The sequence below is a fragment of the Sus scrofa genome, chromosome 2, assembly GCF_054392235.1.
Source record: "Sus scrofa isolate SSC_HxYL_T2T_F1_AM1 chromosome 2, Sscrofa_HxYL_maternal_Yorkshire_Landrace_v2.0, whole genome shotgun sequence".
Classification (NCBI taxonomy): Eukaryota; Metazoa; Chordata; class Mammalia; order Artiodactyla; family Suidae; genus Sus; species Sus scrofa.
The window spans coordinates 84,765,817-84,788,769 of record NC_139384.1 but is presented as its reverse complement, the minus strand read 5'-3'; the positions used below and the strand labels follow the sequence as shown (position 1 = coordinate 84,788,769).

The 22,953-nt window shown below is 57.7% G+C and overlaps 2 protein-coding genes across 13 annotated transcripts in view; one reads left to right on the top strand and one right to left on the bottom strand.

The window, feature by feature from the left end:
- HDGFL2 (HDGF like 2) overlaps nucleotides 1–9,697 on the top strand; it is a 25,108-nt gene extending 15,411 nt beyond the window's left edge. For 2 of the 6 annotated variants that reach the window (XM_003123078.5, XM_085013227.1), the window contains exons 5-16: nucleotides 3,147–3,263; nucleotides 3,379–3,450; nucleotides 4,228–4,390; nucleotides 4,473–4,548; nucleotides 4,641–4,950; nucleotides 5,933–6,036; nucleotides 6,992–7,065; nucleotides 7,258–7,328; nucleotides 7,694–7,795; nucleotides 7,995–8,208; nucleotides 8,957–9,089; nucleotides 9,407–9,697. In XM_003123078.5, the coding sequence (XP_003123126.2) occupies nucleotides 3,147–3,263; nucleotides 3,379–3,450; nucleotides 4,228–4,390; nucleotides 4,473–4,548; nucleotides 4,641–4,950; nucleotides 5,933–6,036; nucleotides 6,992–7,065; nucleotides 7,258–7,328; nucleotides 7,694–7,795; nucleotides 7,995–8,208; nucleotides 8,957–9,089; nucleotides 9,407–9,491 (1,521 nt within the window). In that variant the 3' untranslated portion in view covers nucleotides 9,492–9,697. Of the gene's footprint in view, nucleotides 1–3,146; nucleotides 3,264–3,378; nucleotides 3,451–4,227; nucleotides 4,391–4,472; nucleotides 4,549–4,640; nucleotides 4,951–5,932; nucleotides 6,037–6,991; nucleotides 7,066–7,257; nucleotides 7,329–7,693; nucleotides 7,796–7,994; nucleotides 8,209–8,956; nucleotides 9,090–9,403 lie in introns of all 6 variants that reach the window. The other 4 variants (XM_005661325.4, XM_085013226.1, XM_085013225.1 and 1 more) reach the window with 3 other exon arrangements.
- PLIN4 (perilipin 4) lies at nucleotides 9,682–22,953 on the bottom strand. 7 transcript variants are annotated; one of them, XM_085013220.1, is made up of 10 exons: nucleotides 22,869–22,953; nucleotides 22,678–22,745; nucleotides 22,022–22,169; nucleotides 21,083–21,141; nucleotides 18,081–18,788; nucleotides 17,417–17,789; nucleotides 14,846–17,326; nucleotides 14,548–14,735; nucleotides 12,024–12,110; nucleotides 9,682–11,942 (listed from the first exon to the last, which is right to left on the bottom strand). In XM_085013220.1, exons 2-10 carry the CDS (start codon nucleotides 22,726–22,728, stop codon nucleotides 11,610–11,612), a joined length of 4,428 nt encoding a protein of 1,475 aa, XP_084869346.1. In that variant the 5' UTR covers nucleotides 22,729–22,745; nucleotides 22,869–22,953; the 3' UTR covers nucleotides 9,682–11,609. The 7 variants fall into 7 exon arrangements, with proteins under 7 accessions (XP_084869346.1, XP_084869344.1, XP_020939714.2 ...); XM_085013218.1 differs by having other exon boundaries at nucleotides 17,417–18,788; XM_021084055.2 differs by having other exon boundaries at nucleotides 14,846–18,788; nucleotides 22,833–22,953.

The following is a 22,953-nucleotide window of genomic DNA, read 5'->3' as shown; positions in this document are numbered from 1 at the left end:
GGTCTGGTCTTAGTGTTTACCCTTCTCAGTGGCTCCCAGAAAGGCCTCCTATTGTCGGGGCTTCATGGAGGATCCCTCTGCAGCCTTGAGAAGGGGGTCCCTGGGGCCTGGTGGGTGGGTTGCTGAGCCACTTGCCAGCTCTGTTCTCTCCGGGGCTATGGGCTCTCACTGCTTGGGGCCCCTCCCCCACAGTGGCCGGGAGGGAACATCCTGCCTGAAAGGTCCCCCAAAGTCCTCACAATTCCTGCCCTTTTATCTGAGGACCAAGGCTTCACCCCAGCTTGAAACACTTAGTCTGGAACTGCTTCGAGCATCTGATGGAACTTAAATGTGCAGGGAGACAGAAACTTCCTGGGATTCTGGTGGATTCCCTGAGTGCCTGGGTTGAGCCCCTTTGCTGTCAGGTAAGAAGGGAAAACACACTACCTCTTCCTCCCCAGGAACCGGCCAAGGGTCCTGCTCATCCCCGTCATCCTCCTTTTAAGAGGGAGGGTGCTGAGATGTGAAGAGTGCTGGGCCTCAGCTTGGCCATCTGGGAAATGGGACTAGACTCCAAACATAGCTGCACAGCCCTGCAGGCCTGGCCCCATCCCCTCCCTGATGGCTCACTGCCACCTCACCCCCCACCCCTCCAGCCCCCCCGCTCCTTTCCTCCTGGGGGCTTTGTACTTAATGTCTCCTCAGGCCCTCCTGCAGGCCTCACATTTTCTTCCTCAGACCATCCCCCTGCAGCCCTCACACACCAGAACTTACTCTTCTTGAAGCATCCTCCTTGATGTTCCAGTTTGTGACTGGAGGATAAGTTGGGCCAGGTAGAGTCCTCACCTCTTGTTGGCGCTTCACTGGGCATTTGCTGGAGTTGCCATGACACAGTCCCACAGACAGCACCTTAAACAACAGTCATTTACCCTCTCACAGGCCCACAGGCTGGCTGGCCAAGATCGAGGTGTCAGTGGGGCTGGTTCCCTCTGAGGCCTCGTTCCTTGGTGTGTGGATGGCCACCTTCTCCCTGTGTCCTCACGCGGTCTCCCTCTGTGCAGATCTGTGTCCTCGTCGCCTCTTCTAAGAACTCCTCCCAACATGTTGGATCAGGGCCACCCTGATACCTCATTTTACCTTAATTATCTCTTCAAAGACCTTGTCTCCAGATAGTCACATTCTGGGGTCCTGGGGGTCAGGGTTCAGTGTGCGAGTTTTAGAGGAACACCGTGCCGTCCTTTGTGCCTTGGCTTTTGAAAGGCCCTGGGCGGGGTGCGGGGGGGGGAGATGCTCAGTAAGTGGTTGTGAAAAGAACCAGTGAGTCTTGGCCGTGACAGGGCAGAGGCTAAGGTGCACCGTACCAGGCAGTCAGTGGGCGGAGACCTGTGGCCAAAGTGCCGTCCTCTTTGCCTCTTCAGTTTTTTCTTTGTGTGATTTCTTTCTCTTCTTTTTAACTTTTTCTATTTTGGCTCCAACATGCAGAAGTTCCTGGGCCAGGAATCAAACCTGTGCCACAGCAGCGATTTGAACCACAGTAGTGACAGTGTTGGATCCTTAACCAGCTAAGCCACCAGGGAACTCCCTATGTGATTTCTTTCTTCCTTCTTTCCTTCATTCTTTTCTTTCTGTCTGACTGTCTTTTTTCCTTTTTATAGGTGCACCTGCAGCATATGAAAGTTCCTAGGCCAGGAGTTGAATCGGAGCTACAGTTGCTGGCCTACGCCACAGCCACAGCAGTGCCAGATCTGAGCCATATCTGCTACCTACACCACAGCATGTGGAGACACCAGATTCTTAACCCACTGAGCGAGGCGGGGATCTGACTACATTCTCATGGATAGTAGTTGGGTTCTTAACCTACTGAGTCACAATGGGAACTTCTATATGATTTCTTAGATTGGCTTCTTTGGGTTGGCATCTGTGGGAGTAAGTGAGCCCCTGAAACTGAATTCAGAATTGTGTGCGTATGTGTGTGTTTTGAAAAAAATCTTTTTTACTGAGGTGAAACAAAAAATTTAACTGTTCAGGGAGTTCCCATCAAGGCGCAGCAGAAACAAATCCGACGAGGAACCATGAGGTTGCTGGTTTGATCCCTGGCCTCCATCAGTGGGTTAAGGATCAGGTGTTGCTGTGAGCTGTGGTGTAGGTCAGAGATGTGGCTTGGATCTGGCATTCCTGTGGCTCTGGCGTAGGCCGGTGGCTACAGCTCCGATTCGACCCCGTAGCCTGGGAACCTCCAAAGGCCATGGGTGAAGCCATAAAAAGACAAAAAAAGGCCATGGGTGAAGCCATAAAAAGACAAAAAAAAAAAAAAAAAATGTGCAGTTTAGGGAGTTCCCGTTGTGTATCTGGAAACAAATTCGGTTAGTATCCAAGAGGATGTGGGTTCAATCCCTGTCCTTGCTCAGTGGGTTGCCACAAGCTGTGGTGTAGGTTGCAGACACTGCTAGGATCCCACGTTGCTGTGGCTGTGGTGTAGGCCAGCAGCTGCAGCTTTGATTCAACCCCCTAGCCTGGGAACTTCTTTATGCCATGGGTATGGCCCTAAAAAGCAAAAAAATAACAAGTAAAATAAAATGTACAGTTTAGCGGCATTTAGTACATTCGCAAGATGGTACAACTATCACCTCTGTGTAGTTCGGAAACGTGTATGTGCTTTTCTGGGGAAAGAATCTCTGAGGGTTTTTTCTTTTTTTCTTTTTTTTAATTGTAAAATGCACTAGCATTAAATTTATCATCGTAACCATTTTTAAGTGCACAGTTCAGTAGCATTTTCCATTCATTCTCTTGTGTAACCATGTCCACTGTCTTAATCCTGAACGTTTATCTTCTCTGATAAACTAAAACTCTGTCCCTCTGAAACACTGATGCCCTTCCCCCCAGTCCCTGGCCCCACTGTCTACTTCCTGTCTCTGTGGATCTGACTGCTTGAGGATCTCCTGTGATTGGTATCAGACAGTATTTGTCATTTCGAGCCTGGCTTCTTTCACTGAACATCATGTCTTCTAGGAATTATTCCTGGTTTTCATCAGATTTTCAAAGGGCTCCCTGCCCCCAAAGTTTCAGAACCTCAACTTTTCCCAGCTGTGGCTGTTCAGGAGGGAGTTGGTTCTCCCGGGCACATGGCTTTCTCGGTTGCTGATCTGTTCTGGCTGTTCCCCTTCCAGATGTCGGTCTCAAAACGAGCTCGAAAGGCCTCCAGCGATCTGGATCAAGCCAGCATGTCTCCCTCTGAGGAGGAGAACTCGGAAAGCTCCTCGGAGTCAGAGAAGACCAGCGACCAGGTGGGGGCAGCTGGCCAGACCCAGGGCAGGTGCACGAGGAGGGATGCGCAGGCGGGGCCGCGTGGTGGGTGGCAGGCCAGTGGGCCTCGCATCCAGCTCCCTTCTCTTCTCCCAGGACTTCACCCCTGAGAAGAAAGCCGTGGTCCGGGCCCCGCGGCGGGGCCCCCTTCCTGGCCGGAAGAAAAAGGTACTAGTATTTCGTTTTATTTTGTTCCTACCCACTGGCCTCTGAAAGCTCCTCAGGCATCTCTCCATGGTCACCAGCCAGGGCGGTTAGAGTCGGTGTGTTTTGGAGGAGGTTAGGCCATAGGCCCCCAGGGAGACCCCGGGGACCCCTGACTTGGCTCCACCTCACTCGAGGTTTTGATCCATAGCCTCTGAGTACTGTGTGTGCGGAGCACCTCTCAGGAGCAGGGGCCACCCTGCCACTGCTGTCTCCAGGAGGGACTTAGAGGCTGGTTTGGAGAATGGGATGCTGGGCTGCTGGGGCTGGAAGGGATCGAAGCACTCCTAGGTTCCCCATGAAAGAGTGTGTGTGTGTGTAGTGTGCATGTGCAAGTGTACCCTGTGTGCAATGTGTGCACAAGGGTACGGGTATGGTATGTGCACATGGGCACGTAGGAGTGTGTGTTGTCCACATGTAGAGGAGAACATGTGTTTTGTGTGTACGAACATTGTGTATGAACATGTGGTATCAGACTGCATACGTACGAGTGTGTTGTGTTTCAGTGGGTGTGCATGTGTTGTGTGCATGTGTCTGCAGGTACGAATGTCTGCCTCCTGCATTTTGCAGAGGAGGCCTAGGGTAGCTTGCACCCTGTCCTAGGTGAACGGGTGGCAGCCACAGGCACAGCTGGGCTGCCCGGGGTCCCAGGCCAGAAGGAAGCGTTTCCAGTTTGGGGGAGATGGGGTGCTTGGGGCCGCCCTCACCCTGGCTGCTCTCACCTCCGCCTGGCTCTCCCAGAAGGCACCATCGGCTTCTGACTCGGACTCCAAAGCAGACTCTGATGGGGCCATGGCTGCGCCAGTGCCCGTGGCGAGGTCGGCGTCATCATCGTCCTCCTCCTCCTCCTCTTCCTCTGACTCGGATGTATCTGTAAAGAAGCCTCCTCGGGGCAGGAAGCCAGGTAGGCTCACCGGGGAGGTGGGGCTGGGGCCTGGGGTTGGGGGGAGCTCGGCGAGAGGCCACCCCCTCCTCCTCTTCCGTAGCGGAGAAGCCTCCCCCGAAGCCCCGTGGGCGGAAGCCGAAGCCTGAGCGGCCACCGACTAGCTCCAGCAGTGACAGGTGGGTGCCCGGCCCTTGACGGAGTGCAGGTGGCGGGCAGGCCCAGCTAGTGGGCCCCAAGACTGGGAGCCCTAACCGGCCTGCACCCCCAGCGACAGCGATGAGGTGGACCGCATCAGCGAGTGGAAGCGCCGGGACGAGGAGCGGCGCCGGGAGCTGGAGGCGCGGCGGCGCCGGGAGCAGGAGGAAGAGCTGCGGCGGCTGCGGGAACAGGAGAAGGAGGAGAAGGAGCGGCGGCGTGAGCGCGAGCGTGGGGAGGCCACCCAGGGGGGCAGTGCAGGCAGCAGCGGCGACGAGCTCAAGGACGACGATGAGCCCGTCAAGAAGCGAGGCCGGAAGGGCCGTGGCCGTGGCCCCCAGTCCTCCTCTGACTCTGAGCCGGAGGCTGAGCTGGACAGAGAGGTAACGTTCTGGGGAAGCGCAGCAACTCCCTGCCCCTCAAGGGAGGGAGGCTGGCAACGGTCCATCACAGTGGACGGCTTGGGGACTGTGTGGTGAGGTCCAGAGTGTTCACTGCAAAGGAAATGAAGCCAAGGGGTGTGAGCCAGTAGGGTGGGTAGGTTTCCATCTCAAATCGGGTAGACCCAAAAGGCTTCGTTCAGGTGAGGGGTCTGAATGAGGTGAGATGAACTAAGAGGCAATCTGAGGGAGAGGCAAAGGCCCTGGGGCAGGACCCTGCCTGTGTGTTGGAGGAACAGTGAGGAGGCCTGTGTGGCTGGAGCAGAGTGAGCGAGGGGAGGCGAGGGAGGAGGGGAGGGCTGAGAGGTGGTGCAGGACCCTGTGAGTCCTGGGAAGGACTTGGGCTTTTATCCACAAGGAGATGAAGCCTTCGAGGGCTGTGGGCAGAGGGGCAGGTGCTCTGGGGGCTGAGGGGGAATGGCTTGTGGGGTGAGCATGGGAGTAGCTAGGGGGGCCTCGGGTGAATGTTGGGGGTGACCGTTAGCATGTGTGCCAATGAAGCCCTGTCAGCTCCCTGTCCTCATGGGGCTCACAGTCCAGCCTGAGTTCAGGAATCTGAGCTCCCAGAAGCATCACCTTCTAGACTGAGCCCAGGACTTCATGTGATAGGGGCTGGGAGAACAGGACATTGCCTTGTTCTCCACCCATTGCTCTCCCTTTTGTCACAAAAGGGGAACCAAGTTCCCTGGTACAGGAAGTGTCTTGCTTGGCAAGAGGTGTGCATCGGGGCCATCCCACCATTGGGTGGTCCTTTCCAGGCCAGAGGAACTGCTGCTCGGAGATGCCCTAGACACGGGGTCCTTTATCCCATCCCTGCTTGTTCCACCAACTCCCATCAGGCAAAGGTGGTGGCAGGGAGTGCGGGGTCCGGGTCAACCCCACACTGCCCATCCCTCCAGCCCCTCCCTTGCTCTGGCTGCCACAGGTGAAGAAATCGACTAAGAAGTTGCAACCACAAAGCACAGAGCCCGCAAGGAGACCCAGCCAGAAGGAGAAGAGAGGGCGCTCCGAGGAGAAGCCCCGAGCCAGGTCTGTTACCACACTGCCTCTCCTCCCGCACCCCTCCAGGGGCCCCCATAGCTCACGGGAATTCAGTCTTGGAGATGGATTCCATTGACATGTCAGATCTTGGGTCCCCATCAGATTGTGTAGGAGCTGGGGCCCAGGACTGCGGTTCTTCCTGTAGTGCAGGCCTCTTGCCCAGGCACATGTGGAGATACCTGTGACTATTGCATGGGCGATGCTCCTGGCATCCAGGGAGTAGGGGCCATGTACAGCCCCCTGCAGAGACTGTCCTGGCCAGATGTCAACAATGCCGAGGATGGGCTACTGTCCCCAGATCCCGCCAAGCTGGGGGCCGGAGCTCATCTCCCAGATGCCCCCCTCTATGTGGAAGCTCATCTAGGAGTGAATGAACTTGCTTGTCAGCAATGGAGCGGCCAGAGTACCATGGTGACATGCCTGCTAAATTGGAGCATCACAATGGAGTGCCTTTTTTTTTTAATTAAAAAAATTTTTTTTTTATTTGGCTGCACCCAAGGCACATGGTAGTCCCTAGGCCAGGGATTGAATCCCAGCCATAGCTACAACCTACATCACAGCTATGGCAGCACCAGATCCTTAACCTATTGAGCCACAGTGGAACTCGAGGAGCACCATTTTTAATATCTCATGCACTGGGGTTTGCATTAACTAGCCACTGACCCTTTGCCTCCTGTTTAAAAAGAAAAAAAAAAAAAAGCATTCTGGACTTTCACATTGTTTTCTGGAAAGACCCAGAAGAAATGCTGACATCTCTGGTTCCCTTGGGTGCTGCCCGAGACCGGCTCACGCCGGCCCTGAGGCTCCTCCAGCTTCCTGGACCTCCTGAAGGTTTCCTTCCACAGCGTCTGCAGGTCCCCCCACAGGTCCTCTGCCCCCCATGGGGAGGATGATGGCTGCGGGGATGTTGGTCAGGGGCCATCTAAGGCACACTTCTTCACAGGGCCATGAAGGTGGAACGGACCCGGAAGCGGTCAGAAGGGTTCCCGCCTGACCGGAAGGTTGAGAAGAAGAAGGGTAAGGGACCAGCTGCCCAACCCTGCCTGGCTGTAGCCTGAGGTTGCTGGGTGGGAGGAGGGACCATTCTGGAAGAGCTCACTTCTGCCACCAGGGTGGTGCTGGGGCCATCTCCTGGGAGGGGCTGCGGGAGCACGCGTGGCCTGGGACTGGGACTGCCGGCCTGGACATTGCCTTCTCTCCTGGCCACAGAACCTTCCGTGGAGGAGAAGCTTCAGAAGCTGCACAGCGAGATCAAGTTCGCCCTGAAGGTTGACAATCCGGTGAGACCTTCCTCAGGTTGCAGAGGTCACGTCAGGCCCCCCTGCCCCCTTACCACTAGAGCTTCCTGAGAAGTCTTGGGAAACTGAGGCAAATCCAGGCTCCACAGGGTATGTGGGGCAAGGTCCTCGTGCACGAGGCCGTCCACCAGCTGAGGGCCCAGCTTGGCCTCCTGAGTGCAGTGCTCTGCATCCCCACCAGATGGTGCCATGTGAGGCCCCAAGAGCCTTCTCACCGTCCCAGGGTTCCCTGTCACTCAGCCCTCCCCTGAAGGGAGAGCTCCAGCTTGTCCTGCTCTGCCCCGTCGGACCCACAGGACCCCCTCTGTGAGGTGCTGTCCCTTCTCACTGCTCTCCCTGTCCTGCAGGATGTGAAGAGGTGTCTGAATGCATTAGAGGAACTAGGGACCCTGCAGGTGACCTCACAGATCCTCCAGAAGAACACAGACGTGGTGGCCACGTTGAAAAAGGTAGTGGGAGCCCAGGGGTTGAAGGGCTGGTGGCAGGGGTGCAGGACTGCTCAGGGAGCTGGCTCCCAGCCAGAGCAGCCCTCGGTCAGTGAGGGGGAAGCCGTGCTCATGGAAGGGCCAAGGGTGGTGGTGATGGGAGGGTCTCGGGCCGGGGCGTGAGGTGGCTGCACCTCCTGAGCCAGGCCTCTTGGCGGGCCAGATCCGCCGCTACAAGGCCAACAAGGAGGTGATGGAGAAGGCTGCGGAGGTCTACACCCGGCTCAAGTCTCGGGTCCTGGGACCAAAGATTGAAGCCATCCAGAAGGCCACCAGAACCGGGACAGAGAAGGAGAGGGCCGAGGTGGAGAAGGCCGACGAGGTTCTGGTCAGAGAGGAGGCCCCGACAGAGAGAGTGGAGGACAAGACGAGCGCTGGTGAGGAGTGGGCAGGAGGAGCAGAGCAGCCGTCCAGGTCCTGAGCAGAGCCCAGAGCTCCTCCCCAGACAGCTCAGGTGGCGCCATCCTGGTGGCACACTTGCGCAGCCTGGCTGTGTCCCCAAGGCAGCTAGCGCCTGGCCCACACACCCCTCCACTGCCCAGGGACTCTAGAGCCTCAGAGCCAGCCAGCAGCATAGGAGGCTGTGTGCATGTGGCCAGGTGTGCACGTGGACCCAGCATGGGCTGTTGTGCGGAGGTTCGGGAGGACAGGGCCACACATGGACCTAGAGGAGAAAGGGTGTCTCCAGCCGGTCCAGTATCTGTAGGGGGACAGGAGGGCATTCCCTCCTGCCAGGGTCACACAGTCCTCATGAGAGATGCTTGGAGCAGCCCTTCAGGTTGGCATTGAGACGGCTTAGCCACAGCCACCACTGCCTGAGGGAGAGTGAGGAGGGGGGGGCATCTCTCCTCATGTCTGTTCCAGGCTTTTCCCTGTGTTGCCCACGGCCCCTCCCTCCAGGCTGTGTGGTCAGGGGGCCTAGGCTGGCTGGAGAAAGGAACCGTAGGCAGCCAGCTGTCCCCACGTGTTGGAGGCTCAGGGGTGGAGGTGGATGCAGGTGCAGTAGTGGATCGAGGGCCCTCAGGATCCCTGGCCCAAACCAGCTTGCCTGCTGCTTGCTCTCCCCGGGCAGAGTTAAGGCCCCCGATGACAGCCCCAGAGTGTCCCACAAGCCTCTCCCCTCAGATCTCTCAGCCCCCGTGAATGGCGAGGCCACATCCCAGAAGGGGGAGAGCCCAGAGGACAAGGAGCAGGAGGAAGGACAGAACTCAGAGGAGGGGCCAGGGGGCGGCTCCTCCGAAGACCCATTACACAACGAGTAAGTGTCATCTTCCTGAAAAGGCATCCTGTGTCTGAGCAGCTCCCACTGGGGAAAGGGCCACAGGGACTTCTGCCCCCACACCCCAACCCTTTCGGCTGAGCCCCAGAGCTCCGTTGAGGGATTCTGAGCTCAGAGCTGCCCTAGGAGGGTGGCTTCCTCCTGGCGCTGGCCATGCGGAGCATGGTGGGACCTACCTGTTTGTCGTGGGCTGTGGGCACGGTTGGGCAGCGTGTGTGTGTCGGGCTCTGAAGGCGGTAGGAGGGATACAGGAGAGCGGCTTGCTCACCGCTGCCCGTGCTGTCCTCCGCCAGCAGCGCTCGGGAGGGCCCTGACCTGGATGGGCCCGGGAAGGAGCGGGTGCGGATGGACTCGGAGTCCCTGGATGACGAGGACAGCTGAGTTGGGCAGCCTGCGGCCAGGCCCCGCCCCACACACAGGTGCCCCGAGGCTCACCCAGCTCCTTCGCGGCGCTCAGGGAGCAGAGAACTATTGGGGAGACCCCGTGCTATTCGTTTGTATTTGTTCCCCTGGGGTTTTTTTTCTGCCTAATTTCTGTGATTTCCAACCAACATGAAATGACTATAAAGGGTTTTTTTAATGAAAAATGTCGCTTTTATTGACTTGGTTTCTTGTGTTATTGGTTGGCAGGCTGTCAGGGGCCTATCCAGGGACAAGAGTTTTAAGCCATCGGGTCACCATTAACAATGAATGAGAAGTTGGTTGTGAAGGTGCTCCTGGCCCTGCAGGCTGGCAGGCAGTGGGAGTGGGGCAAGGCCTTTTCAAAAGGAGGAATGAAAACCTCTCAACTTACCATGTCCAAAGAAGGCTGGGGTTTGCTCTCTTGTTTGCAGCCACTGCCTCATTCCATGGGGTCTACCGTTTCCTGCTCCTACGCAGGCTGTGGTGGCTCTTGCACCCCCCCCACACACTCCGAGGCCAGACCCAAAGCCCCAGAGGCCCCCAACTCAGGGTCTTCAGGCCAGGAGGGTTCTATAGGCTTCTGTTGTCCTTAACATTCAGAGAGTGTAGACATTGAGGGTGAGTGGCACCCCCACTCTGGGCTTCTCACCCATCACATGGACTCAGATGGGCGAGGTACGTGGCACCTGCACACAGCAGTTGCTGGTTAAACAGTGGTTCCTTCTGTGTCCCTTGTCCTGGCCTTGGCTGCGCCCCCCTGTCCCGGCTGAGAGAGAGGTCAGGATGTGGTAGGACATCCTGGGCCTGGCATTCCCCATTTGGTTTGATTGGCCTTGAGGTTGTCGCTGAGCTTGGTTTCTGTGAACAACTGTTTCCAGTGTTGCCACCTCTGATGATGGAACGTGATGGAGAGCGAGGAGGGAAGGGCCGGGAGAGTTCTTGGACGGGTCCCCAGGGTCTCACCTCGGCTGGGGTCCTTGGCAGCTGTGGTGACTCTTGGTGAGAGCTGGCCCATCCATCCAGGAGCTCTGAGTACCTCCTCATTTCTGAGAAGAGAGGGTGCTTCAAGCCTTCTGGCACGGAGAGAACCAGATGGGGGGTTGCTGGTATGATGGGGACTCTGGGAAGTGGGGGCCCAACCAGGCTCGGGCTGCTGGCCTTCTGACGCAGCAGCTCCCCCAGCATCTGCAGGTGCCCCAGGGGGCAGGAGCTGGGGAATGGACCGCCGCCGCCGAGGCCCCACCTCGCAGGTCACCCTGAGGATCAGGGAGAGCGCAGCCAGCCTTGTCCAGTGGCCGCCATCCCAGCCCCTGGCCTCCAGCCTGGAGCACATGACCAAAACCTGAACACATGCAGGGCACATTTGGTCACAGGGCCCCGTCCCTTGTGAGGAAGCCCTTTTATTCCTTCATTGGCAGCCTCTGCCCTGGGCACCCAAGAACCTCTGCTCTGGGATGGTTGTGATCAGCCATCACCTTGGGCAGAGCTGGCAGGCAAGCAGGCTGCTGCGGAAAGAGACCTGTTCTCATCCCCTGCCTACTCGCTCAGTCCTCAGGCTGAGTCAGTGCCAGCTCCCGGGTGGTGGCTGCAGCAGCTTCGCCTGCACAAACCCCTTGGCCACATGGGGCTCGGCAGAAGATGGTGGGAGCCTTCCTGCTTCAGGATGATGGTGATGTTCTAGTACCTTCTGATATGAGCTGTTTGCTGAGTGACTATGCTTTCAGAGTGAGGATGGAGCTGCCTGGAGCCCAGGCTGGAGGAGCAGGACCACTGCGAGGATGGTAGCTAAAGGGCTCAGACTGGGGTGGAAGACCCCGCAGAAGTGAAAGATAAAAGGGCTCTAGTGGGGGTGCTGAGCAGAGAAACTTCGAGACAGGCTTCTTGTCCACTTCTTATTTCCTAATTGGAGTGCGTGCTGCAGGTCTTCAGCCGAAGGCCCCTTGTCAAAAGGGTCTTAGCAGCCCTGGGCTCCTTGGCCAGGAGCAGGGCCAGCTGTGCTGGGGGAGGAAGGTGGACGGTGCAGGCAGGCCTAGAGCCGGAGCTGGTTTCAGGCCGGGGAGAAGGCTCGGCCAAGGGCTCAGGACAGGGGAGGGGTTCCTAAAGCTGCTGCCCACCGGGGTGCAGGGTGAAGGGCCCCACCAGCCAGCCAAGCGGGGGGCTGTGCTGCACGCTCTCCAGCAGCTGCTCCAGCCCCTGCCATGCCTGGCCTATGCTCTCACGGCTGCGGGCCAGACATTCAGCTGGGAGCTCCTCCACAGAGGCGGCCGAGGAGATGACGCCGTAGAGCTTGCAGAGGCTGTGCCTTGCCTGCCCAACCGGCCTCTGGAGCTCAGCGGGCAGGCCCTGGAGGCCGGAGGCCAGAGTGCTGTAGGCCACATGGAGCTGCTGGACGAGGCCGCAGGCCCTGGACAGAGCCCCAGCGCCTGGCACCTGTGGGCAGAAGGAGCCAGGTGAGCGGGGCTGGAGGGGAGGAGAAGGCAGGGGCCGGAGCGCTGGTCCCCTTGTACGCACCTCTTGGCCACCGGCTCCTTCCACCGTGCTGCTCAGATCCTGGTTTGGCAACAGCTGCTGGTCTGGAGCCTGCTGGGGCTTCTCAATCTGGAGAGAGAGAGCCCAGTAGAGACGTGATGGCTTCTTGGCAGAGACTTTTCCCTTACTCTCTCCCTGTAGTGGCAGTCCAAGGGCCTGGCCCAGAGCCTCATGTCCCCCTTGCCCGTGGCATGGTGGAAAGGCCTCAGGTACACAGCCAGTTGCACCAGGATGGTGCATGGAAAGAGGCAATAATCCACATTCCTCATGAAGTTGTCTGGGAGCTCAGCTAGCACAGTGTCAGTGGTCCTACATCACATCAGGCTCAAAACCCTCTCACGTCTCCCAGGGACCTTTGAACCAAATCCAGCCCCTCACTATGGCCTGTGTGGTCTGCCTGGCACGCATCTGATCTCATCACCTGCCAACACCCCCATCACGTTCTCCGCTCAGGACACGCTGGCCACATTTTTTTTCCCCCAACCATGTCCAGCATGCTGCCGCCTTAGGGCCCTTGCACATGCTACCCACTAAGCCTAGAGCATTCCTCCTCTGGGGTGGCCCCCAGTCCCTCCACATCAGATAGCTGTTAAATAGAGTTCCCGTCGTGGCACAGTGGAAACGAATCCAGCTAGGAACCATGAGGTTGTGTGTTTGATCCCTGGCCTCACTCAGTGGGTTATGGATCAGGCATTGCTGTGAGCTGTGGTGTAGGTGACAGCTGTGGCTTGGGTCCTGCGTTGCCGTGCCTGTGGTGTAGGCTGGCGGCTACAGCTCTGATTCGACCCCTAGCCTGGGAACCTCCATATGCTGTGGGTGCGGTCCTAAAAAAAAAAAAAAAAAGAATCAGATAGCTATTACTCTTTTCAGAGGCATATCGTTGTCGAGTTAGCATGTTTCTTTGTTGTTTAGCTCCCCCCTTGGGTGGGAGCTCTGTCGGGACCTTTTCCTCCTCACTTTCTGGGTCTTGGATTATAGGACCCCCCCCCAACTGAGTTCCTTTGTGGCTTAGTGGGTTAAGGATCTGGCATTGTCACTGCTGTGGCGTGGGTTTGATCCCTGGCCTGGGAACTTATGCATGCTGCCAGTGCAGCCAAAAAGAAAAAAAAGAAAAAAATGGAGCCCTTCACTGCCCACTGACATTTCTTGTCCACCTAAGAGCTAGGGAGGGGGCGGCGCATGGACCAAATATTGACTCCAAATATCGCCCTCCTTGCCCTGGCTCTCACCCCTGCAGTAGATTCCATCAGGAAGCCTGCTAGTCATCTACAGCTTACCCTGTCCAAGACCAAGCTCTTTTTTGTTTTTTGTTTTTTGTTTTTTTTTACAGCCACACCCTCAGCATATGGAGGTTCCCAGGCTAGGTGTCAAATTGGAGCTGTAGCCTCCAGCCTGTGCCACAGCTCACAGCAATGCCAGATCCTTAACCCACTGAGCAAGGCCAGGGATTGAACCCCTGTCCTCTTGGATACTCGTCGGGTTCGTTACCACTGAGCCACAATGGGAACGCCCAAGAACAAGATTTTAATTATCACTCTCTACCTACCTACCTGACATTTCGAAGTGTCCCCTGCTAAAAGTCACCGATGCCGCATAGGGTCTTCTTTCTCTCACTTCCCACATCCAGCCTGGCCACAGACCCTGGCAGCTCTGCTTTTGAAACACATCTAGAACTCAACTGCCTCTCGCCACTGCCAGCGCTATTCCCAAGGCTCCATTAGCATGTGCCAGGACTTTTGCACAAACCTCATTCATCTCCCGGCTCTGGTCCATGAGCCCTGTGGCCAGTCCTCCCCACAGTATCCAGAGTGACCCCTTTGAATAATAAAACCTCTTGGATCGGGTCACTCCTCGGGGCTCACAGTCCTGCATGCTGTGGGGTATGGAGCCCCTACCCACTGGATGCCAGGAGCACCCCCAGGGTGACAACCACAGATGTTCCCGGACATTAGCCAGAGACAGGATGGTGCTGAACTTCCCACTGCACACAGGCTCGCCCCCACTTCCACAAGGAGTTAGTGTCGGTGGTGCTGTGGGGGCGGAAGCCTGGGCCAGAAGCAAGCAGGGGGTGGCCAGAGAGCAAGATTGCGCTAGCCCGGCTCCTATCCCCAGGGTGGCATTCAAGTCACCTTCCATTGGGCCCTTTCTTGCATCACTAAACCCCACCTAGGTTGCGTGGGCTCCCCAACCCTGTCCCCCCCTTCACTTTACCCTCCCTGCTGTGGCCACACTTCAGTGCCTTGTCACACACCTAGCTTATTCTCAGGCCGTTGTCTGTCCTTGTGGTCCCTTTTTCCCCGACTCTGCACAAATTGGCTCAAAGGGACATGCTCCTGCCCAGCCCAGCCCATCTCTGCACACCCCACCCCCAAGATTCTTGACTGCAAGTACCTGGTCCCATGAGAGCAGACACATGGTTGTCTTAATGGCCAACAGGCAGCGTCTGCTCCATGCTGAGTATGTCTGTTGAGTCCCCACACACGGCTGGGGAGGGGAAGGCTCTTACCAGTCTGAAGGCATCCTCGAGCTGGGCCAGTGCAGCCCTGGCTTGGAACTGGCCGTGCTGCAGGTGGCTCAGGGCATGCTCGAAAGCTCGCTGACGGAAGCTGGGGGCCAGGTCGCCCAGACGCACAAAGTAGCTGCCCTGGTCAGCTGCAAGCACCCTCGGCCCAGACTGGGAGGCAGCCAGCCGAGCTGCAAGGGAAGACAGGGTTGCTCAACCCAAGAGGTCCCTTTGGCACTGGGGCACGGGTTGTATAGCTGACCAGCCCCCTGAGAGCTGGGACCAGCCATCTTGTTCTCACCTTGTTCCTCAGCGCTCATGGGCTGGAAGATCTCCCCCAGTTCCTCCAACTCATCCCGGAGCGTCACAAAGCCCTGGACTCCTTCGTGGGCACGAGCAGTGGCTCCATGTCCTGCCTCCTCCTTGCCCAGTTCAGCCCCTTGGATGAATGTCGCCTCGGCTGACACAAGGCCCTTGGTGCCTGTGGTGACTTCCCCAGCAACGTCCAGGCCTGCACAGAGAGTGTCTGGGTACCTGGAGACCTCATAGGACAGAGCCTCGGGAGGGTTTGGGAGGGTTTGTTTTTTGTCTGGGGCCCTAGAACTGGCGAGTCCACCTGCAATGGCATCCTGGGGACCAGGTAACCAGTTCTGGATGGTGCCAAGACCAGTCTGCACATCTCCATGGGCCAGGTTCCCTACCCTGTTGAGCCCAGTGGACACGGCATCTTTGGTGCCCATGAGGACAGCCTTTGAGGTGTCCAGACTCCCCTGGGCAGCCCATTTGGCCACATTCACTGCCCCAGAAAGCCCCGTGGACAAGGCCTCTTCAGTGCTGGTCAAGACGGTCTTGGTGGTGTCCACACCAGTCTGGACAGCCCCCTTGGCCACGTTCATTGCACCTGTGAGACCAGTGGACATGGCATCTTTGGTGCCAGTCAAGACAGTCTTGGTGGTGTCCATGCCAGTCTGGACAGCCCCCTTGGCCACATTCATTGCACCTGTGAGTCCAGTGGACACTGTGTCTTTGGTGCCAGTGAGAACGGTCTTGGTGGTGTCCACGCCGGTCTGGACAGCCCCCTTGGCCACATTCATTGCACCTGTGAGTCCAGTGGACACTGTGTCTTTGGTGCCAGTGAGGACAGTCTTGGTGGTATCCATGCCAGTCTGGACAGCCCCCTTGGCCACACCCATGGCTCCAGTGAGTCCAGTGGACACTGCATCTTTGGTGCCAGTGAGGACAGTCTTGGTGGTGTCCACGCCAGTCTGGACAGCCCCCTTGGCCACACCCATGGCTCCAGTGAGTCCAGTGGACATGGCATCTTTGGTGCCGGTTAAGACGGTCTTGGTGGTGTCCATGCCAGTCTGGACAGCCCCCTTGGCCACACCCATTGCTCCAGTGAGCCCAGCAGACATGGTCTCTTTGGTGCCAGTGAGGACAGTCTTGGTGGTGTCCACGCCGGTCTGGACTGTGCCCTTGGCCATGTTCACTGCCCCAGTGAGTCCAGTGGACACTGCATCTTTGGTGCCAGTGAGGACAGTCTTGGTGGTGTCCACTCCGGTCTGGACAGCCCCCTTGGCCACGTTCATTGCACCTGTGAGTCCAGTGGACACTGTGTCTTTGGTGCCAGTGAGGACAGTCTTGGTGGTGTCCACGCCGGTCTGGACTGTGCCCTTGGCCATGTTCACTGCCCCAGTGAGTCCAGTGGACACTGCATCTTTGGTGCCAGTGAGGACAGTCTTGGTGGTGTCCACGCCGGTCTGGACTGTGCCCTTGGCCACATTCATTGCACCTGTGAGTCCAGTGGACACTGCATCTTTGGTGCCAGTGAGGACAGTCTTGGTGGTGTCCACGCCGGTCTGGACAGCCCCCTTGGCCACGTTCATTGCACCTGTGAGTCCAGTGGACACTGTGTCTTTGGTGCCAGTGAGGACAGTCTTGGTGGTGTCCACGCCAGTCTGGACAGCCCCCTTGGCCATACCCATGGCTCCAGTGAGTCCAGTGGACATGGCATCTTTGGTGCCGGTTAAGACGGTCTTGGTGGTGTCCATGCCAGTCTGGACAGCCCCCTTGGCCACACCCATTGCTCCAGTGAGCCCAGCAGACATGGTCTCTTTGGTGCCAGTGAGGACAGTCTTGGTGGTGTCCACGCCAGTCTGGACAGCCCCCTTGGCCACACCCATGGCTCCAGTGAGTCCAGTGGACATGGCATCTTTGGTGCCGGTTAAGACGGTCTTGGTGGTGTCCATGCCAGTCTGGACAGCCCCCTTGGCCACACCCATTGCTCCAGTGAGCCCAGCAGACATGGTCTCTTTGGTGCCAGTGAGGACAGTCTTGGTGGTGTCCACGCCAGTCTGGACAGCCCCCTTGGCCACACCCATGGCTCCAGTGAGTCCAGTGGACACTGCATCTTTGGTGCCAGTGAGGACAGTCTTGGTGGTGTCCACGCCAGTCTGGACAGCCCCCTTGGCCACACCCATGGCTCCAGTGAGTCCAGTGGACATGGCATCTTTGGTGCCAGTCAAGACAGTCTTGGTGGTGTCCATGCCAGTCTGGACAGCCCCCTTGGCCACGATCATTGCACCTGTGAGTCCGGTGGACACTGTTTCTTTGGTGCCAGTGAGGACAGTCTTTGTGGTGTCCACGCCGGTCTGGACTGTGCCCTTGGCCACATTCATTGCACCTGTGAGTCCAGTGGACATGGCATCTTTGGTGCCAGTCAAGACAGTCTTGGTGGTGTCCACGCCAGTCTGGACAGCCCCCTTGGCCACGTTCATTGCACCTGTGAGTCCAGTGGACACTGTGTCTTTGGTGCCAGTGAGGACAGTCTTGGTGGTGTCCACGCCAGTCTGGACAGCCCCCTTGGCCATACCCATGGCTCCAGTGAGCCCAGTGGACATGGCATCTTTGGTGCCAGTGAGGACAGTCTTGGTGGTGTCCACGCCGGTCTGGACTGTGCCCTTGGCCATGTTCACTGCCCCAGTGAGTCCAGTGGACACTGCGTCTTTGGTGCCCATGAGGACAGTCTTGGTGGTGTCCATGCCAGTCTGGACTGTGCCCTTGGCCATGTTCACTGCCCCAGTGAGCCCAGTCGACACTGCATCTTTGGTGCCAGTGAGGACAGTCTTGGTGGTGTCCACTCCGGTCTGGACAGCCCCCTTGGCCACGTTCATTGCACCTGTGAGTCCAGTGGACACTGTGTCTTTGGTGCCAGTGAGGACAGTCTTGGTGGTGTCCATGCCAGTCTGGACAGCCCCCTTGGCCATACCCATGGCTCCAGTGAGTCCAGTGGACATGGCATCTTTGGTGCCAGTGAGGACAGTCTTGGTGGTGTCCACTCCGGTCTGGACAGCCCCCTTGGCCACGTTCATTGCACCTGTGAGTCCAGTGGACACTGTGTCTTTGGTGCCAGTGAGGACAGTCTTGGTGGTATCCATGCCAGTCTGGACAGCCCCCTTGGCCACACCCATGGCTCCAGTGAGTCCAGTGGACACTGCATCTTTGGTGCCAGTGAGGACAGTCTTGGTGGTGTCCACGCCAGTCTGGACAGCCCCCTTGGCCACACCCATGGCTCCAGTGAGTCCAGTGGACATGGCATCTTTGGTGCCGGTTAAGACGGTCTTGGTGGTGTCCATGCCAGTCTGGACAGCCCCCTTGGCCACACCCATTGCTCCAGTGAGCCCAGCAGACATGGTCTCTTTGGTGCCAGTGAGGACAGTCTTGGTGGTGTCCACGCCGGTCTGGACTGTGCCCTTGGCCATGTTCACTGCCCCAGTGAGTCCAGTGGACACTGCATCTTTGGTGCCAGTGAGGACAGTCTTGGTGGTGTCCACTCCGGTCTGGACAGCCCCCTTGGCCACGTTCATTGCACCTGTGAGTCCAGTGGACACTGTGTCTTTGGTGCCAGTGAGGACAGTCTTGGTGGTGTCCACGCCGGTCTGGACTGTGCCCTTGGCCATGTTCACTGCCCCAGTGAGTCCTGTGGACACGACGTCTTTAGTGCCCGTCAAGACAGTCTTGGTGGTGTCCACCCCCGTCTGAACAGCCCCTTTGGCCACACCCATTGCCCCTGTCACCCCACTGGCCACAGCATCCTTGGTGCCTGTGAGCGTGGATCGGGTCATGCCCAGGCCTCCCTGGACGACACCTTTAGCTGTGTCCACCATGTTGGCCATCCCAGAGGAGATGGCATCCTTGGTCTTGGTCATCTTGGAGCACACCATGTCCTTGGCTCCAGAGATCACCTGATGAGGAAGAACACTCATGGTCAAGCGGAGAGTTGAAAGCCACTTGACCATCCAGACCTCCTCCACCTGATCCCTGGTGGGCCCTGGGGCGAGGAACCTCACCTCCCACCCCAGCCTCCCTCCCTCCCTGGCTTGGGTTCACCTAGCTGCTGAGTTACGTTCTCTTTGTCTTGCTTAATCTTAGTGGCAAGTTTTGAGCCTGGTTTCCCCATCACAGGGAGAAATTTGAAGAGAGCAAATGCTTCTTAAAATTTGGAGTTTCCATTGTGGCTCAGCAGTAACGAACCCTACTAGTATCCATGAGGATGCGGGTTCAAGCCCTGGCCTCACTCAGTGGGTTAAGGGTCTGATGTTGCTGTGAGCTGTGGTGTAGGTCATAGATGCAGCTAGGATTCCCTCATCACTGTGGCTGTGGCATAGGCCACCAGCGATATCTCCAATTCAACCACTAGCCTGGGAACCTCTATGTGCCACAGGTATGGCCCTAAAAAGCAAAAAACAAACAATCAAACCCATCAACAAACAAGCAAAACCATGTTTAAGTAAAAGAAGGGGATCTATGTTTAGAAAAGTAATAACTGGAGAACTACAGGACCAACTATATACCAAATAGGTGTTTGTTGATAACTCGAGTCATTTCTGACCTACCAAAGGGCAGTTTTCTCTAGCCTGTCCAGCGTGCTGAAAGGTTGTGGGGACCTCAGGGTAGCCGCCACTCAGGTTCAACCATGAATGTGCTGTTTCCACTTCAGGGGTTCTTAACCAGGGCAGCCCTGCCCCCTAGGGGACACTGGGCCGTGTCTGGGGACATATGTAGTGGTCATAGCTGCAGGGAGAGGGGGCTCCTGGCATTGAGTGGGTGGCGGTCAGGAATCCTGCCCAACACCCCACAAGGCTCTGGACAGCCACTTCCCCGAGAGGCTGACCCAGCCCTGTGTCATGCCAGACTATTCAGGTTGAGAAGCCCGGAAGTGTTATTCTCACCCCCTGCCTCCTGCCCAGCATCATCTCAGGAGGGCATCTTGGGCTCTGTGCCCACAGAGACCTGAGTTCGAATCCCAGCTCTTTCCCGCACTGGCTGTGTGACCTCAGGCAAACCACATCCCCTCTCTGGGCCTCATCTGAAAAGTGATGAAAGCAGCACCTCTTTCTGGAGTTCCCATCATGGCTCAGCAGTTAACGGACCTGACTAGCATCCATGAGGACATGGGTTCAATCCCTGGCCTTGCTCAGTGGGTTAAGGATCCGGCATTGCCGTGAGCTGTGGTGTAGGTCACAGATGTGGCTCGGATCCTGCATTGCTGTGGCTGTGGTGTAGGCAGGCAGCTGTAGCTCTGATTGGACCCCTAGCCTGGGAACCTCCATATGCTACAAGTGCAGCCCTAAAAAGACAAACAAAATAGTGTCTCCTTCCAAGATTGGCAGAAGAAATGAGTCAAGGCATCTGAAGCACTTTGCAGGTCATAGTTGCTCCACTAATGTGAGTGAGGAGGAGTGGAGAGCGAGGAATGAGAAAATGAGGAGGGCCCTCAGCTGCCGGAGGCTGTTTGAATTTGGGCCAGAGGGTGAGCCCGGGGGTCCTTTGCCTTCCAAGGTGCTCAGATCTGGCTAAGCAGAAGGCAGAGGGGAGTGAAGGAAGACTCCAGAGTAGGGCACGTGCTAGGCAGAAGCGTTGTATCAGGGCTCCGTCCCCCTGCTGTGGCCTTCATATCAGCCACTCCACCTGCCCTAGCCTTGGGCACATGGTAACAGGGGTGATCCCCTTTAATCCAGGGCAGAGGGGAGATGCAGCGTCAGCCATCATTCATCCTCTGGTGGCCCAAGGTTTAAATCCTACGCTCCCATGTCCTGCTGTGTGACCTTTGGTAGATGGCTTAGCTTCTCTGAGCTTCAGCTTTTGTGTAGAGGGCTATCACTCCCTTCTTCCCAGGGTGGTTGGGAAGACTATTAAGCAGCATGTTTAAATCACTTAGCCCAGAGCCTGACATGTGGCGAGTGAATCACCACTGTTTCAACATCGTGTTAGGCACAGAACCAGGGGTGGAGGTCTTTAGGCCATGTGGAGCCTTACTGTGCTGGGCAGAAGTGGTACTGCACCCATTTCACAGATGTGTAAACAGGCTAAGGGGGGAAGACTACCTGGATTCCCACAGCAGGACACAGAGGGATGTCTGCTCTCTCCTGGGCCTATGACACCCCCCCCCCAGTTGTTAGGAACCTAAACATCCTGGGAAGAGGTACCCCAGAGGGAGGCGGAGGCCATCAGACCAGGCTCTGCCAGCCGTTCTCACCTTGTCTGAAGGCGACAGCATCTCTGTCCCCCTGGCCGTCTGCTCCAAGTCGGTGGCCGCTGTGGGGACAAGAGCCAGTCAGGCAACCCAGGGAGGACAGCCACCCTGGTGTCCATTGCACAATCAGTGGGCATAGCCTGAAAGGTCAGGAATGTCCAGCTGCCCTGCCAGGGACAGCAGAAGGTGACATCCACAGCCATGGGCCTGGCTTAATTACTGGCTACACCAGGGGTTTCCTTAACCCCCAAGATCAGTCTTCTAGAGCAGGGGTTCTCTGGAGTTTTCTCTGCCTGGGTCCTGGGTGCTGGACACACACCCAGGGAGGCTGTAGGGAGAGGAGTCGGGGCCTCACCCGGCCCCACCCCCACCACAGCTGGCAGCTGCCTGCCTAGCCTGGATATACGGAGCAGAAGTCAGGTGCCTGGGGCTCCGGGCCCAGAGCAGGGCTCAGCCCGGGCAGCCCGCCCCAGATCGGTCTCATCTACACCAGCCTCTCTGTGTGCATTGGGGCTGGGGCTGCCCCAAGCACCTTGGCTGAGCATGAGCAGTTGGAGAGAGGGGAGCCCCCCAGGCTGTGTGACCCTAGGGAAGCCACTGCTCCTCTCTGAAACCAAGATCAAAATCTTTGATGAACTTAGACATGCAGAATGCCCAGTCCCTGGTCCTCTGGGCATCTGAAACGAGGTGAGGGAAGGTGGAGGAGGGGTTGAGAATGCGGGAGGAGGCGTTGCCGCGTCCACACCCCCAGGCTTGCTGGCTGTACTGCCTTGGGCCACTCACCTTCCTTGTTTATACCTCGGTTCCCTCTGGCACTAAAGGAGTGTGCCAGCCTTGTAGGGTCTCTTGAGATGCCGCAGGTGCTTACAAAGTGTTCCCAAGAAGTCCCAGTGCTGGGGTCCACCCCCAGAGCCCCTGCCTCCCATGGAGCTGGCCACTCACCCTGAGCCTGGGGCTGGGTGGCCTCAGGGGCTGGAGCGCCTGCGGTATCGGCGGCTGGCCGAGCCTCTCTCGCTGAGCTGTGGGCGTTGGCCACTAGGTTCCGGGCAGAACTGAAGCCAGGCAGGGACCCAAAGAAGCTGCTCAGGGTCTGCATGGGGTAGGGGACAACGTGAGTAGGGCCAGGCTGTGGCGGAGGCAGCATGAGGGGAGCATCAGATGGGCCTGGCTTCCCAAACCGCCTTGGGCCCTTGCTCCGGAGTGACCTCAGGAAAGCATCCCAGCCCCTCTGGGCCTCGGTTTCCTCACCTGGGCAATGGGCAGATTCAGCCTGCCTCCCGTGGACATAGGAAAAAACTCATCCTCTGAATCTCCAAAGACCTGTTCCTTCCACGGCCCATGTTTTACAAATGGGGAAACTGAGGCCCAGGGAGGGGCTGAGGTAACCCAGCGGTGGGGGGAAGCTGAGGTTTGCTTCATCCCCCCACCCCCACCCTCCGGCTTGGGACGGGAAGGAAGATTGGCCCCATGGCCCTCAGAGCCCTCCCACCCCACCCAGGAAGCCCCTCCAGCCCCCAGGATGTGGAGGTCACCTTTCTATGGATCTGGGGGCTCTCCAGGCCCCATCTGGAGTCTTTCCTTCCCAAGCCTGCCCTCACCTTGCCCTTGGGTTTGGGGGCCTCCCGGCCTCCTTCTTCTTGTGCAGACATGGTAATCCTCTAAGTGGCTGGAAGGAGGCAGAGAGGGTGTGTGAACAGGGGCTCCTGGGCCTCCTGCCCCCACCCCTAACCCCAAGCAGTCCCCTGAAACCCACCTGCCTGCAGGCTAGTCTCACCCCGACAATGCTCACCTGGACCGTGTGAGGGTCTCCTGGAGTGACGAGTGGCGCAGCTGGCAGCTGGCTTTGCTCTCAGCTCCCTGGCCTTATAGGGTCT